The sequence below is a fragment of the Solanum stenotomum genome, chromosome 12, assembly GCF_019186545.1.
Source record: "Solanum stenotomum isolate F172 chromosome 12, ASM1918654v1, whole genome shotgun sequence".
Classification (NCBI taxonomy): Eukaryota; Viridiplantae; Streptophyta; class Magnoliopsida; order Solanales; family Solanaceae; genus Solanum; species Solanum stenotomum.
In genome coordinates this window covers 49,773,601-49,789,874 of record NC_064293.1, presented here as the reverse complement: position 1 = coordinate 49,789,874, position 16,274 = coordinate 49,773,601, and the positions used below count along the sequence as shown (strand labels likewise).

General features: G+C 36.0%; 2 protein-coding genes across 6 annotated transcripts; both read right to left on the bottom strand.

Annotated features, from left to right (window-relative positions):
• Positions 1-706: 706 nt before the first annotated feature.
• Positions 707-7,358, bottom strand: LOC125849066 (glucose-6-phosphate 1-dehydrogenase, cytoplasmic isoform). Of its 5 annotated transcripts, XM_049529069.1 has the most exons (17): positions 7,319-7,332; positions 7,127-7,228; positions 6,604-6,815; positions 6,315-6,400; positions 5,878-5,932; positions 5,614-5,800; positions 4,810-4,967; positions 4,656-4,724; positions 3,915-3,973; positions 3,648-3,684; positions 3,013-3,084; positions 2,718-2,865; positions 2,467-2,562; positions 1,671-1,741; positions 1,271-1,386; positions 1,116-1,161; positions 707-1,029 (listed from the first exon to the last, which is right to left on the bottom strand). In XM_049529069.1, the coding sequence occupies exons 3-17, from the start codon at positions 6,769-6,771 to the stop codon at positions 862-864; spliced, it is 1,536 nt and encodes a 511-aa protein (XP_049385026.1). In that variant the 5' UTR covers positions 6,772-6,815; positions 7,127-7,228; positions 7,319-7,332; the 3' UTR covers positions 707-861. The 5 variants fall into 5 exon arrangements, with proteins under 5 accessions (XP_049385026.1, XP_049385024.1, XP_049385022.1 ...); XM_049529067.1 differs by lacking the exon at positions 7,127-7,228 and having other exon boundaries at positions 7,319-7,358; XM_049529065.1 differs by lacking the exon at positions 7,127-7,228 and having other exon boundaries at positions 7,229-7,340.
• Positions 7,359-8,307: 949 nt separating this feature from the next.
• Positions 8,308-15,624, bottom strand: LOC125849068 (plant UBX domain-containing protein 1). The gene is made up of 7 exons (XM_049529071.1): positions 15,482-15,624; positions 12,198-12,294; positions 12,005-12,079; positions 11,620-11,687; positions 10,794-10,923; positions 10,578-10,682; positions 8,308-8,831 (listed from the first exon to the last, which is right to left on the bottom strand). Exons 1-7 carry the CDS (start codon positions 15,557-15,559, stop codon positions 8,629-8,631), a joined length of 756 nt encoding a protein of 251 aa, XP_049385028.1. The 5' UTR covers positions 15,560-15,624; the 3' UTR covers positions 8,308-8,628.
• Between the last annotated feature and the right edge of the window lie 650 nt (positions 15,625-16,274).

Here is a 16,274-nt window from a genome sequence, read left to right as displayed (position 1 = left end):
ACACGTTCAAGTTATTGACTCATTATACTAGATAATATTGATGAGTCACTTATTCAAGTGCCTCTTAATAACGGATCAAGAAATACCATGCATGATTAGAGGAATACTTTTATTTTCTTATTAGGTTTCGATGCCTAGGGAATCTATGATAAGAAGAATATCAAAGTTATGATAAAAGTTTTCTTTTTTAATGGAATATTCATTGTCTACACTTGTGACATGTGGGGTAAAAACTTGGCTTCCAAGGTGTTCTTTCCTTGACAATTCTACCACTCACAACACTTGCTTTCTTAACGGAGTAGTTCACAAAACTACTTTTGGAGAAAAAGGGGATGGAATAACAGTCAAACATGAAAAGAAAGCAAACTAATAAATGGTCTAAAAAACAAGTATGGATTCCTCACGCCTCTTTCACCATTTACCCTAATTGTCACTGTCTGTAAAGAGTTGAAAAGGTGACAGAATGCTGCTTATTATGAAATATTTACACACTATATCCACTCATTAACTACAATTACTGAATCATTTATAACCATTATTGTGTCTATTCCTTAGGATTCAGAAGAATTACTGTTATCAACCTTATCACAAACGAGTCAACGACTACGTCTCTATAACAAACTAGCTATATGAATCCTCATTTTACATGTTTAGTTAAAGGGGGTCTTTATTCACTATTAGGAAAAAAACAAGGAATATTCAGATACTCTCATTTATTAGCTTAAAAAAGATGAGATTATTACATGCAAATATATTTGTGATACACGGACTATTTGTTACTTCTCAATAAGTTTGCACATAGGCAGGGTACTACATGGCAGAAGTGACAAGGTAACACTCATCTGCACTACTTTTCCAAACTTATAGTGTGGGAGGGATCCATATATAGCCATGAGTTTGAACGTAACCGGCATTTTGCAACAACTCATCTGCTTCAGCAGGGCCTCTGCTGCCTGGCTTGTATGGAATTGGCTTCACCTCTCCATTGTCAATTCTATGCAAAAGAGGGGTAAAAATCTCCCAAGCCGCCTATATTTAACAGAATAAGAGTTACCATCAATTGTGTTTATGCAACGGGTACAATGTATATACCTAAAACAAAATGCACTACGTACCTTGAGCTCATCCCTACGCACAAAATGCTGCTGATCCCCTCTTATTCTGTGAAATGAGAAAACATTGTTAGCACACTATGTTATCTGCAAGTATGTGTAATGCAAGAACCAAACAAGTTAAAACTAAGGACATGCACAAAGGCTGAGAAGCATACGTGTCGAGAATCAGACGTTCATAAGCCTCTGGAATGACGACCCCTTGGTAACGCTGCCCATACGACAGGTCTAATTCACTTTGAACAGTTGACATTTCAAGCCCAGGTTTCTTGACCTGCATGAGAGAAATAAAAGATGTGTCACCAAGGAGCACGAGCAAAAGAGTTGTTCCTTTTCTTCTCTTCTCTTTCCTTGAAATGAATGAACAATGAATAAATAGGTGAACCTCCATATTCTCTTAAACTCAGATAATGAACCAAAATAGTGGCTCCTTCTCTCTGTCTCAATATCTCTTACACTGTAATTTGAACACTTCCTGGCCTGGCCAGCTCAGAAACTATTTGATGAACAACCAAACTGATAGCTTGAACAGAACAAGTAGCACAGAATTATTCTTACCGTAAGCTTCATGTACATGGCTTCTGAAGGTTGGAGGCGTATCACAAACTCATTTCTCCCCTGCTTTTGACCTGTTTAATATGTCACAAAAGGTATTTTTCCATCATTGAACTTGACGGAAAATCTGATACACAGCTATGAAGTCACAAAGGGAACAAGTAGATGACCAAGTAGAATGCATAGAGAGTTTATGGAAAACCAAAAATGAAATCATGGTATTAAATGGCCTAGCAATGCTGAACTTCAATTGGGAGAATTAAAAGCAGCAACTATGATTTAACCTATGAACATCAAAGCTCCATCTCAAGCTTGCGATACTATTGTCTTTGCAGCCTCCTTGACGACTAACCTAAAGCTCCAGCCCTTTGTAGAAACACTTTTTAAGATGAGCTTTCTTTATAGACATACTGGAAGGAGCTAACTATTCAAGTAGAAAAGCTCTCTGACATGCATGCATATATATCATCAACAGAAGAGAGTTCATCTTTTAAGTTTCAACTACTTCTCACAATCAAATCACATGCTTCACAAATGAAAACAAAGAGCAGGTGATTTCTATATGAAAAAAGAACAGTAACCCAAGTTTGCATCACTTCTTGAGATACCATCCACGTATCAACCAGAAGTAGCTCTGTTTCTGGCTTAAGTAAATTGATACATTAGTGGTGATGCAGTTTGCCACTATAGGTGATGAAATTTGATAGTCTATGTAACATGAGCTAACAATCAAACATCTACAAAAATGTTAGGAAGTAAGACAAAAAAATGGTATCCTTAGAAAGATCCTGACACATACATCTAAATATATCACCAGGAACATCCTTAAACTGCACTCGTATTTCTGCCTTTCTTGAATTTAGTGCTTTTCCAGCCTTCATTATAAAGGGGACACCTGCAGCAGGTAAGCCACATATACATAAGATACCCAAGATACAGACAAAAAGGAGTAGCCAAAGTACATCTCTGAAACAACAAATAAAAAAGCAGTCTACAGCTGAGATCAAACATTAAAATACAAGTTTTAAACTTGTGAAATTCTTATCTAACCTTCCCATCTTTCATTGTGTATGCGTAAAACCATAGTAGCAAAAGTAGGAGTATTTGAGTTGTTAGGAACCGTTGGATCATCCTTATAGCCTTCATATTGTCCAAGAACAACCTCTTCATCTTCAATTGGAAGCATTGATTGAAGAACCTGCGTGGATAAGAAAACAAATAAGTGAAACACACACAATTCTGTGAAAATGGAGTGTTGGTTTTCAAGTCATTATCATTATCTTATTATCCTACAAAGAAGCAAGCAACCACATTGAGTTTGTCGCAGTGTTAACCTGATACATACCTTAACTTTCTCATCCCGAATGTGTTCGGGCTTCTGAGAAACAGGCTTCTCCATGGCAACAAGGCAAAGGACCTGCAGTTGAGAAGGTCACTAATGGTAAGAATTAACATACCCAAGCATAGTGCAGAGTTCAACTGTTCAATGATAAAAGAAATAGAAAATCAAAATAGCAGGAAAGAATGGGTGAGGAATGTATTCCACCCCCACCGCGACCCCCGATGTTTTTAATTACTACAAGGACGAGCCTACGCAAGGAAATAGCTGCACCTATCAAAAGTTTAATCTGTAGATGGATTTTTCAGATCTTAATGAATGGGCAGGCATTGGTTTTACCACAATCCTGAGACATAATCATGAACTGGCTTCTTGTAATGTACTTCCAGGAGAGAACCTGTGAAGTATAGTAAATCCCATATTTTGAGTTTCTAACTAGCAAAGGTATCGATATGATGATTCAAAAACAACTACTACACCCCAATCCCAAACAAGTTTGGACTCGGCTATGTGAACCCTCACCGATCATGTTACTCCATGTAAACTCATCTCAGACCAATATTATAGGAGTACAAAATAAAAATATAAATAAGAAGTAGATAGCACTTGTTAGCCTTAAAGTCAGAATAATTATGGGTCACCTGCAATAGATGGTTCTGAATAATGTCACGTATAATCCTGCAAAATGGATGAAAGGATAAGGTTAATTATTACAAAAAAAAAAATCCAAAATGCAGCTTAGTGAAGTACAGAGAAGAAAATTTATAGGCTTCTTTAGGAACATCTATTAAGACTTCATCTGATCCTTCAAGTTAAGGGAACAGAAGCCAACAATAAGAAAAGGTGCACAGAGAAAAAAAAAAAGGAAGTTCTCAAGCTCATCTAGGAGACATAGCCCATGTGCATACCCATATTCATCAAAATATCCACCACGGCCTTCAGTTCCAAAGTCCTCTCTAAAGACAATCTGCAAAAGTGGAGAAACAAAGTGACCATTTGGAGGTGAAGAGCATCACAACTAAAACACTCTAAGAAAACATGGTACGAGAAACAGAAAGGACAACAGGAAGCTAATGCTGTATCTGGTAAGTTAGCTGCTATCCATATCTAAATATTGATCTATTATTGACTACTGAGATTTTTCTTCATGATCTCAGCCATCGTATTGGATCATCATGTTGTTCTTCTCCATACATCAGATCAAAACAAGACACTAAACCACCAGGTAAGGTGTTCACTCTACGTAACAGACTATTTCCTCATTAGGATTTGTGAGAGGCATGTATTTGAAGGTAGTTCAGTATAGTTCAAGAACTTGAACCTTGAGTGACAAGCTAAGCAAACCTGACAACTTAAGTGTTGCAGATACATCTCATTATATGCTTAGAAGTTAGAGAAAGCCTCCTCTCCTACCCTGTAAGCAGATGCACCTTTCGTCTTTTCAATATCAGGGTGATATGAGTATCTAACTTGTTTAATTTTGTAATGATTACGAATATGATACTGATGAGAAGAGCAGTAAGAGTACATGTTCAACTATTGATTGCTACAATCTTAAAGCTGGAAGATCGTCGTACTGCGTTAATTTTCTTTATAGGTATATTACAAGAAATTAGTACTGTACCATGTATCTTAGAGGGAAAATATACCTGTATATTATCAATGTTGTCACGATTCCAGAGCGGCAAAAAGAAGCGATTTGCAAAACGTAGCACCAACTGCAGTAGATATCATACAATATGAGATAAATGCATGTACCCATGTGAACTCATACTCAACAAAATAGTGTGTTTTGGGAAGTACCAAATTCTGAACCAACTCCTTCCCCAAATAATGGTCAATGCGATAAATTTGGGGTTCGTCAAATAGTTCTCCGATCTGGGAACTTAGTTGTTCAGATGAAGCTAAATCCTTGCCGAAGGGCTTCTCAACAACGATCCGCGTCCAACCACCAAGATCAGCTGGAATAGTGCAAGAAAATCTTTAACAATTTCGGTTGAATATCCAAAAACATTGCAAGCAAAAATAAAAACAGCTACTTATTGGCACGCAATCTGACCAAGTACAGTGACTTGAGGATATCTTACGTAAGTCATACAGTATGCTGGCAATTCTTTTTTCTCAAAATCAAAATTAGAATGTAAAAATTCAACAGAACATCAAAGCTGTAAACTGTAAAAATCCCAACCTAATGAAACCTTAATACAAGGGTTTACCAATTTTCACCAAAATGAAATATTTGTTTGTTGAAAAGGAGATATTTCTTTTCTTGCACAAGTAAACTCTATTCACTCCATTTTACTTCTACAAATATATAGATGACGATAGCACTAAATTTGATTTTCCTGTTTAAAGAATGTATTGCCTATCATTAATTTTGTATGACAATTCTTCAAGCTAAAAAGGGGCGATTTTTTATAAAAAAAGACAATAACATCCAGAAAGGAAGGTTCGTAATTTTTATTCACACTAGGACAGTAGCATATATCTTATATAACCATGCAGAAATGTTTAAAGTAGTCTTTGAAGCCGACTGATGAAAGACCAAAAGAATGAGGATTGCATAGTAATAGTAAAGTTGAACTCATTATTAGAAGAAATACATACATTTGTTCATACAATAACTTTTTATCATTCTGCAAACAGAGGGATATACTGATGGAGGAAGAGCAAAATAGAAGAGTCTTCTGGATGATCCTTCAGTGCTATTTTTTGAGAATTCGTGCTCAGATATTGCCTTGTCCAGTAACGTAAAGCCCTCACCAGAATCATAAGAACCACTGACGTATTTAATCTGAAAGAGCAATCACGAGTAAGCTAATAGAACATCAGTTAAATGGTGAAAAGAACATGAAAAAGCTTTTCACTCACCAGTTGCAGAAACTCTGATACTTCTCCTTCATTTTCTTTCCCCTGAGAAAGATACCTGCAATCAAAGAAGGTTGTTAAAGCCCAGGCATTCTCCCCAGGTTTGCAAGAGACATGAATGGAAGTAGAGTGAAAAATACGAAGGATGAGTATTCTAATCAGCAAGCAGGTGAACTACAATGAGAAGATTTCTTTTGGGGGGAGAATCAGGGGCGCATGGTAAACTAGCAAGAACAACCTACAGAAGAATATACGAGTTTTTTTTTTGTTTTCTATTTGGAAAAAATAATTCAAAGCAGTGGTACATCCTCACTATCACATATAAAGGAGATCAAGACAAAAAGTATCTGAAGAAAATTGACATAAATAGAGACAACGCGAACAACAAAGTATTTCATCATGAATTTGAGACATGAAAATGCAACAGATATCATACTCACCCACGGATACGGCTTCTCAAGTCATCATCAGAAATTTTTGTCCTTGCGTAGCCAAAAATGTGAACTTCATTGGATTGCAGAAATCCCTGAGAATTCACAGCCCAATGCCAGAGTTAGCATATTGCTCGAATAAGCTCCATAAACTTTTTAACTAGTGGTATAACTAGGTATGATTAGTCAGATTTCTTTTTATGACTAGGTTGTAGATACAGCTTTGTCACAAAAAACAAAAAGCAAACACCAAATGTTAACCTACAAAGGAGCAAAAGTAATAAGATGTGAATTGCACCTGGCGGTAGAGGTTGAAGAGAGCAGGAAAAGTTTTCTTCTTGGCAAGATCACCAGAAGCACCAAGAACAATAATAGAAAGACACCCAGTTTCAGGTATATTATCATTGTCTCTAAAAGAGTCATTCCTAATAGAACCCCTTTTCTCAATACACCATGATGCCGCCATCTTCACAACCAGCTTGAACTCAATTCAGCCTTGTGAGTTGTGATCTATAAATCAATAATCAGTCAATCAAACACTGTGAGTTGTGATCAAACAACAGTACTCACTCAATCAGATTCTGAAAATTGGGTAGTTAAGGAGGCTGCATAAAGTAATCAACTTTGCTAACTTTACACTAGCAAGAAAAGAAAGCGGCATGATCCAAGAAAAACAAAAGAATATACTTTGAAGAAGCAGTTGATGACAAGGTAAAGCATAATTAAACCTGAATTAGCAGACAATAATGTAAGAAAGATCCAGCAAAATTTGCAAGTAAAGAAAGTAAAACTTAAACCAAATGAAGCAACCAATAAACTACCAAGCAAGATCGAATAAAGGTGAGCAGAACAGTGACAAGAAACCAACTTTTAGGTATTGAAAAGGAGAGTAAGCAGTAAACGGGAAAGGGGTTGGATCAAACCTGAAAAAGAGAGGGGCAGGCTATAAACAAAACGATGATTTTAATAAAGATTTTAAGCGTAATATATATATATTATAGAGATACCCTCACCTACTACCACTTTGACTTACATACGCCGCCGTAGTCTTTGACGTCTTTTTAATTACCGGCCAACCACATTTTAACGCCATTCTCCATTTCACATTACTATTCATATCTAATTTAGAACAGTAAACAAAATTAATTACTGTAATCACTCAACTCCTATTTGTCAATTGAGTGAAACACGATAATCAAGACTACATAGTGGGTAGTGGGTACACCATTCGATGTTTTCGAGATTTTAGTCACAACAGTAGAACACCACTCTAGACCACATTATGACTTTATTCCAATTACATAGTAATTAATTACAAAACAAAAATACTCCACATTTTGTTTGAAAAATGCAATAAAGTGGGGTTTCGGCATAAAATATGTATAAAGATTTTATTTTTACCTCGAAGGTATAGAGATTGTCTCGATAAACATTAAATAAAAGATAATTCAAAATATATTCTTTTATTACATTTACTTTATAAAAGAATTACTCACTCTGTTTCAAATTACTTGACAAATAGGTAAAATTAATATTTTTAAATTTTATGATCTTAAACATGTTAAATAAAAAGTTAAAAGTTAAAAAAAAAAAAGGAAATAAACATTTTTTCTTTAAAGAGATTAAGAAGTAAAATAAGGCAAACATTGAAACAGAGAAATACAATAATTGGGGTCATCGATTAGTGAATATATAGCTCTCATTTTCTGGCCCTACAATAAAATAATTGGGGAGATTTGAAGACATTTTATCATTATAAAATATCCAACCAAGCAAATCTAATATTGAGCTTATTTTTAACGGAGGAATTGTTTTCATACACTATTTAGATTTAGGATACTCTCTGGAAATTTTTCTTTTTATTAGACATCGTCAACAAAGGGGAGACCCCACTTGACTTTCAAATCTAGAAATGTCTTCTAAGTTGTAAACCAGTCTTTCCTTCTAATCAGCAAACCTAACAGTTGATTAGTTTCTCTAATTCAGAAGGTCACTCAATTAGTTTTGGTAAAACACTGTAATACCTTATATTTGGTTATGGACAGATCAAGTAAACAAGTATCTAAAGTTAGACTTCAAATCTATATTTGAATATTTCCAAGTTCAAACCTCCTCTTTTCGCATACTGGACAGCAACTGACTATCCATCTGAAGCTAAGTGACGACTGATTACATACAAAACAAGAAAAGCTTTTGTCATACAACTCCAGCAAGTGACTATCCATCTGAAGCAAAGTGACAACTGATTACATACAGAACAAGCTATGAATCACATATAACACTGGATTAGAGTAATAGTATAACCCTGAGATCATCGACCATATCACAGTTTCAACCACTTTGGCTTAATTTTCTTCTTATCAGCAGCAGGCTTTTGATCTGGCACTGAAGGAGGGGGTTTGGTTGTTGGAGATTCACCTCTGCTAGGTTCACCAGGCTCCATCTTCTCTATCATAGAATCCAATCCTTGCAAAGACATGACCTCTTCTTGAAGATAGGATCCTGATGCTGCAGCACCATCATCACCTGTGAATAGATGAGATCAATTTCACTAATAACATGATTAAGAGACAGGTGAGAGCGTAACCGAAAGAACACAACTCCAAAAACCAAATTAGAATAAAGTCAGCAGAAGATTCATTAAACCTGGGGCAAATATACACAACAACAACAACAAAAGAAAGAGCAGAAGAACATTCAGTAGTAAATATTTAATGGGCTAATGTCGGTATGGGTACTTTGTGCATATCCTTCAAAATTACATATACATAAAAAATAAAAATAAACAAATGACTGTATCCACATGGAAATTATACCTGAACATATGCCGTAGCCAAGTCCATGAATCATAAGAAAGGAACAAACGAAGAACTAAATGTTTATTTAAAACCAGAGAGTCTCTTCTAGGGTTTCCCAAGAGCACAAATCCCAGGCATGCAGCAACATATAGCAAATCCTCCTCCCACAACCCCAGAGAAGGGAGAAGAAAGAGAGATGATAACCTTAACGGTCATACAACCTAAAACCATTTGCATGCAACAACACCAACCTACCATTATAACTGAACAACAAACTTCTCCTGCTTCATTATTCCCGTACACTAAAAACCAGCAAATATAATCTCAATTTTGGTGAAAAGGTTAATCTCCTCCATAATGTGGAAAAAGAGTCCAATTGAAGTGTCATAGTATAGCCACGCCTCACATTCCTGGACACTCTTCAATGCTTGCTTCTACGAACTGTCCTCTTGATAGAGACCAAGTTCAGCCTCTAGGAAAATTGTCATTGCCGTCGAGTTAGCACTTGCACTTAACGTTTACGTAGCTTAACCAAGCATAGCAACCTTATGTGCTTATTGTGTACGCAAGTTTTTGGAAATAAGAAAGCAAGCTAAAAGCCTGAAGACACAAGGGAAGCTCAAAGACCAAGTTCAGCCTCTCAGAAAACTGTCACCACCTTAGAGCTAGCTCTTGCACTTAACGCTGGTGTAGCTTGAACAAGCATCATGACCTTATGCGATATTGTATAAGAAAGGTTTTGGAAATAAGAAAGTATGATAAAAGCCTAAAAACCCAAGACAAGCTCAATGACAAACAAAGATTGTTAGGAGGAACTTCCTTTGCTGTTCTCTCAAGGGTTGTTTACTTGATCGCAAATGAATGTGAGCACACATCGGTCTCTAGCCTCCTATGTCCAAATGAACAACCACTATCCAGCACGGTAAGTGCCTGCTGTCGCACGGGTAAAGCAAAAAATTGTGGTGTCTTACATATATTCATAGGTTAATACATATACCCACATGGATGTTTTACCAATCATCCATAAGATAAGAAACGACTTAAATTAGAAGGAGAAAAAGGCATGTACGTGATGGGGTCCTTTTTTCCCAGATTAGTACAACTATTTTTGATGAAAACACAGGGATTGTATCAATATTACCACTGACGGCTTTCACAGGATTCCAGATATGAAGAGATATGCCTTAGCAGGTTATTGAACAACATATATAAACCTGCCCTCTAAAAAAGCAAGGACTGAGGTCAAGGAGAAAGATTCTCTTGAGAGCTAAAGGTACTTTAGCACCTCACACCTCCCTGTTGTAAGGTTTTCTTAGAAGGATCACCAAAAATATTCAACATCATTAAATCACCACTGAAGTATATTAAGTATGCAAGTCATTGCAGGTACAATGCCCGAATATGTAACAGAGGTTTCAAAGAATTAAAGTTACAAAAGAGCGGAGAATTCAGACAGTTAACAGTTTGCACTAACCTTTGGGTAGATCGTAAGAGAAATAAACAACAGCACCAGGAATAAATCCAGCAGAATAGAAATCCTGAGAAAAATCTTTTATTTGCTTCTTAGGAGGAGTGGTATCTGAAATAACGGACAAGCATTAAATCTTCAGCAACACTATTATTATAAACTGCTCTTGCGAGTAAAATATAGGAAAAAGTAAAATGTAGCAAATGTTTAGAATAATCTTACAGATATAGAAAGGCAGTTCAGGGCGAGCAATCACTTTCACAAGAAGGTCAAGTAAGCTCTTGATTGTCTCTGACGGATGAAATGTGGCCTCCAATATATAATTATCCGGGAAGCGTACTCTGATTACAGCCTGAACAACACAGACCAACACGTGATATAAAAACCAATTATGTCAAATGCAAAGACGTCGAAAAGTGTCAAGGTCCCCTGGGACTTTAAGGGCAAAGCTGCAATCAAAGCCAACACCCCGAAGTAAGGTGCAGATGAAGAAACAAATAAGATAACACATGTATGATGAAGAAAACTCAGTACATGGACAAGAAGTTGTATGGGCCAAGAAATTTGAAAAAACTGCAGTTGAGTGAACATATATATGGATAAAAAGTCATCTCAATTAGGTTCAGAATTCATTTTTAACATCCAATTCGGATGTAACTTGTTGTTTTTAAGTTTCAATTAATCTTTCTGACTAGTTTTCTTCAGCAAAATTTAAAATTTCCTCTTCATAATCACTGACAAATTTATTCACAATATTTTCTAAGCCACTAAAGTAGCATTTCACCAGCTGCATTTATTTTTTATCATCGCCCTCTCCAAGATAGATTCCACAGTGAGGAGCACGCTTTAGAGCCTTATTTAGGGACTAAAGAACTGTTCCAAGTAAGATGACACTTTCAGCCTCACCTGCTCAGCAACACCAACTTTCAGATGTCAAGTGTGGCTTTAACAATACTGATGAAAACCTAATTTACCAAATCTAACACCAAAAATATTTAGACTTGATACAAGTGAAAGAATCATCTGGAGAGAAGGATCGACTGAAAACCTTAGTTATCCTTGCTCTGCGCACAGCTTCTTCTGCCTCACGAATTTTCTTCGTCTTCAAGTGCTTCTCTGTTGAAATTTTTCCCAATGCCAGTTAGAATAAGCAGCACCATAAAATAACCAAATACCTGAATACTTTTCTACAGATCTATAATAACAAACAAGATCCATTGAAGAAGGTAAAAATGTGGAAGACACGGTGATTATACTGCAAGGCGCAAGCAAATAAGAAAAATAATTGAGTCTAGAGTTCTAGTGTAATTTGTCAATCAAATCGACTAATTGACATATTTCTTTGTTCTTCTGTTAGAGGTCAGCTAGAAATCTCACTTAGCAAATACTTCAGCCATTTTTAATCTGAAAGTCTACACACAAGTGTATCTTACCTTCTTTTTTAGTTCCCAAAAGTCGATAATAATCCTCCGGAGTGAACTCATAGAAGTCTTCGGGCTCCTCTAACACTGCAGAAGTGATTGAGAAAGGCCACAGCAAAATAAAATGAGCATATATGAAAACAGACAATAGAATCGAGTTTAGGAAGTTGTATTAGTGGTAATGTCTATATCAAGTAGGAAGTACCATTGCTGGAAACATCAGGAGGCACTGAAGAAGCTGTTGCTGTTTCAAATACACGGATTTCACATCCAAACTTTTCTTTTGCAGCAGCAAGCTTCGCCTGAATTAACCCAATAAAACAGAAAAGTTGCAATCCAAAAAAAATAAAAAATAAAAATAATATATATATATATATATCCATGCTTGAGTAACAGACAGAGCTTTCCATGATTTTAGCTTTTGAGGGTGTAACTGAAGTAAAGTCGGATGCATTTACACAAAGGGGAATAGGTAACTTTACTTAACAGATACTAGAACTGAATTTGGCAGCTTTTGTATGGGATTTGTTTATCATTCTTTACCTTTACAGCTGCAAGTTAGATTTTACTATAACTCATCGTTGACGGTGCTTCTGCAAGTTCAATAATTTTAAGGAAGTTCTGATCTATGCTCTTCCCCCTGAGCAGTTTACAACAACAACACCATCATCATCAACAACAACATACCCAGTGACACCTGAGCAGTTTATTATTTTATTTTTATTTGTTTCCTGTTAGATGATGGGGAGTCATGGTGCAACAGTAAAGTTATCTCCAATTGACCAATATGTCACGGGTTTAAGCAATGGTATCTATCACTGACACCTACTTGGGGAGCGGGCCCAGCCCCGGAACCATGCATGAACTTGGATGTTTGGTGCACCCAACTGCCCTTTTTCCCTACTAGATATGAGTCAGGCTATTACAAATGTCTCAAGCTAGTGCCTTAACAGTTTAATTCGGAAGTTTTATGGCCTACACACCTCTACAAGCGCTTTTTAAAAAAATAAAATAAGGGGTGTATTACAAATATAGAACAAAAGAAAAGTGCAACACTTACATGCCTGAATTTCACACTTGTATGCTTGTTTTGCTCAATACAATACTAGAGAAACTGAAGAGTAGGGCATACTTTATTTGTTATTTGTGCACAAAGCGATAGACAAATGATCATATAAAATGGGAAGAAAAGTGATGCTCTAACAAATTCTCATACCAGATTTTAGGTACCATCCAATGTGTAAGAAGGTGAAACTGACTCGCTTGATCTTTGTTGATGACTTGATGATATTCTATAAAGGTAATCTGGCTACTGTAAACAGAGTAATGGAAGCACTATCACATTTTAGTGCAGCCACAGGTTTGGAAGCCAACATGGAAAAGTCAAGTGTCTTCTTAGTTGGGATTGATGATGATACAAGAAATCAGATCATTAAAAGGACAGGGTTTGCAGTTGGAGAATTCCCTATCAAATACCTTGGTTTGCCACTTTCACCAAAGAAATGGAGGAAAACTGATTGTTGGTCCTTGATTGATAAGATTACTCCGAGGATAAAGGTGACATACTCCAAGAAGCTATCATATGCTGGAAGATTATAGGTGATAAATGTTGTTCTATTTTCTATACATAGCTTTTGGGGAGCAGTGTTTATCCTACCCCAAAGTGTGCTAAAGGAAGTAGATAAAATATGCATGAGTTATCTGTGGGGCGGTTCTGATGAGGAAAAGAAGAAGGTTGCACTGGTCTCGTGGGATAAAGTGTGTCATCCTAAAAGACGAAGTGGATTGAATATAAAGGGAAGTAATACTTGGAATATAGCTTCGGTGGGCCAATTGATATGGCAGATCATAGAGAACAAGGAAGCTTTGTGGGTTAAATGGGTACATGGTATATATCTAAAGGATGAAAGTTCAATATGGAATCACAAGGTCCCTATAGAGTGTAGTTGGTATTGGAGGAAACTTAATGCAATTAAGTATCAAATGCAGGAATGGTACTGCCAGGGCAAATACAAACTGACTCAAAGTGGAAAATATTCTATTACAAGAAGCTATCATGCATTATTAGGACACAGGCCACACATGAAAATTGCTGAATTGATTTGGACTGTTGTGGCTCTACCTAAGCACAGATTTATGGTGTGGTTGGCAGTGCAAGGTCGACTACTCACTCAGGAGAGGAAATTGAGATTGCATATTCCAGTTGAGGATAGTGACTGTTGCCTATGTGATGAACAGACTATGGAAACCACAGTGCTGGACAAAAAGTGTATGGCAAGAGTTGATGAAGTGGGCAGGTATTACATTGACAAATAATGGAATCAAGCAGGTACACACTGGAAGCAGTTTCAAACGGAGGTCGTTGCAGCTATAAGTGGGGCCATACTTTATCATACTTGGAGAGCTAGAAACTGGAAAAAATTTAATAGGAAAAGTGTACATAGAGAGGAGGTAGTAACACAAATTAAGAAGGAGTTGATAGAGAGATTATATTTCTTAAGTAAATCAAAGAAGGCAAGAAACTGTAGTTTTTTCATTCAGCACTTACAATGTATTTAGTTGTTTTTTGTAGGAGGCCTAAGTCCTTTTAGCAGGAATGGGTGCTCTTTATTTTGTAATTGTTTTTGATGTTATGGTAATGTTTACAGTGGTTACCAAAAAAAAAAAACATTAAAACAACGAAATGTATGTAAATGGGTTTAAAGATTAACAAGAAGCAGATACACAGCAACTCTTAAACAATGGATTGTGTATAAATGGGTTTGAGGATTAACAAGAAGCGGATAATTAAAAACAAAAGAAAAGAAGCATATACACAGCAACTCTAAAACAATGGAACATGTGTCAATGGGTTTGAAGATTAACAAGAAACAGCAACTCTAAAACAATGGAACGGGTTTAAAGATTAACAAGAAGCAGCAACTCTAAAACAATGGAATGGGTTTAAAGATTAGCAATAAACAGCAACCCTAAAACAATGGAATGTGTGTAAATGGGTTTAAAGATTAACAAGAAACAGCAAATCTAAAACAATGGAATGGGTTTAAAGATTAACAATAAACAGCAAATCTAAAACAATGGAATGGGTTTAAAGATTAACAAGAAACAGCAACTCTACAAAAATGGAATGGGTATAAAGATTAACAAGAAACAGCAACCCTAAAACAATGGAATGTATGTAAACGGATTTAAAGATTAACAAGAAGCAGATACAACTGGCACCTTTCTTGTGTTCAGATTTTTACTGGAAATATTGCTTCAACTGGACTAAGTATTTATACAAACTTCTTTCTACAAGATTCTAAAGAAAGAAAACCAAGAAAATAGCAAACAAGATGTATTTTCCCACCATGAATCAACCATAGAAACAACATGCGAACTAATCTGGATACTCCAATCACATAAAAAGGGGGTAAATGGTACAAAGAAGAAGTTTAATCGCACCGGTATCTTGAAAGAAGAAAAGAAATATGAGGTTGAAATGAATACCTTAGCTGATTCCAACTCCATTGGATCAACGACGGTGAATCTCTGGCGCTTTGTAGCTGATGCAGAATCAACTATCATTACCCACACAAGTAAACGAGAATTCGCCTCTGACCTCTTTCCTTCGCTGAGTTTACGGTTTTATATTTCTACTTCTCTTTTCCGGATTCCGGGTGGGGGTTTAAATCATAAATCCGAATAGAGGATACGGGCTAATGGGCTTAATTATATAAGTCCGGCCCATTTTCATTCTTATCAGTTATCTGATTGGCGTACAAAGCACGGGATCTTTGCAAAACAATTAACAACCTTTTCAATTTGGCTGAATGACTATGTAATTAATTTCTCGAAGGACCCGTTTGGCCATGCGATATGGTATTATGATATGGAATCATAATATGGTATCATGATATGGAATCATTAGATGAAATTGAAGGTTTGTTTGGATATGCGATATGGAATTTTTGTGTTGTATATTTTCTCATAAACATAAAAATTTCAAAAGTTGTAAAACTATTAAAATAGCTCCAATTGTTTATTCAATTTTATCAAATAAACAAAAAATTATAAAATCGCATAATAAATTATTACAAAGTTATTTGTTCTCCACTTAAATAATTGTTTCATCTAACTTTAATTTAATAAAAAAAATTGAACATAAATTGTAGTGTACTAGTCTTTAATATAATCCTCCCACATAGTACAGACAACTTTCTCACGTTGAACTTGCGTTTATTGATCATGTGACCGAGAAGGTGAACCGCCATCGTTACTTTGAGTCATTTGTTGGTCAATA

Excerpts from the sequence above, each read along its gene's own strand:
- LOC125849066 (XM_049529067.1), bottom strand. The coding sequence starts at position 6,771 with ATGGCGGCATCATGGTGTATTGAGAAAAGGGGTTCTATTAGGAATGAC. Across the intron at positions 6,401-6,603 it reads TCTTCAACCTCTACCGCCAG|GGATTTCTGCAATCCAATGA; the intron begins GTGCAATTCACA and ends GTGAATTCTCAG. Across the intron at positions 3,974-4,655 it reads ACAACATTGATAATATACAG|ATTGTCTTTAGAGAGGACTT; the intron begins GTATATTTTCCC and ends CCACTTTTGCAG.
- LOC125849068 (XM_049529071.1), bottom strand. The coding sequence starts at position 15,559 with ATGATAGTTGATTCTGCATCAGCTACAAAGCGCCAGAGATTCACCGTC. Across the intron at positions 12,295-15,481 it reads TGGAGTTGGAATCAGCTAAG|GCGAAGCTTGCTGCTGCAAA; the intron begins GTATTCATTTCA and ends GGGTTAATTCAG. Across the intron at positions 10,683-10,793 it reads TGAACTGCCTTTCTATATCT|ATACCACTCCTCCTAAGAAG; the intron begins GTAAGATTATTC and ends CCGTTATTTCAG.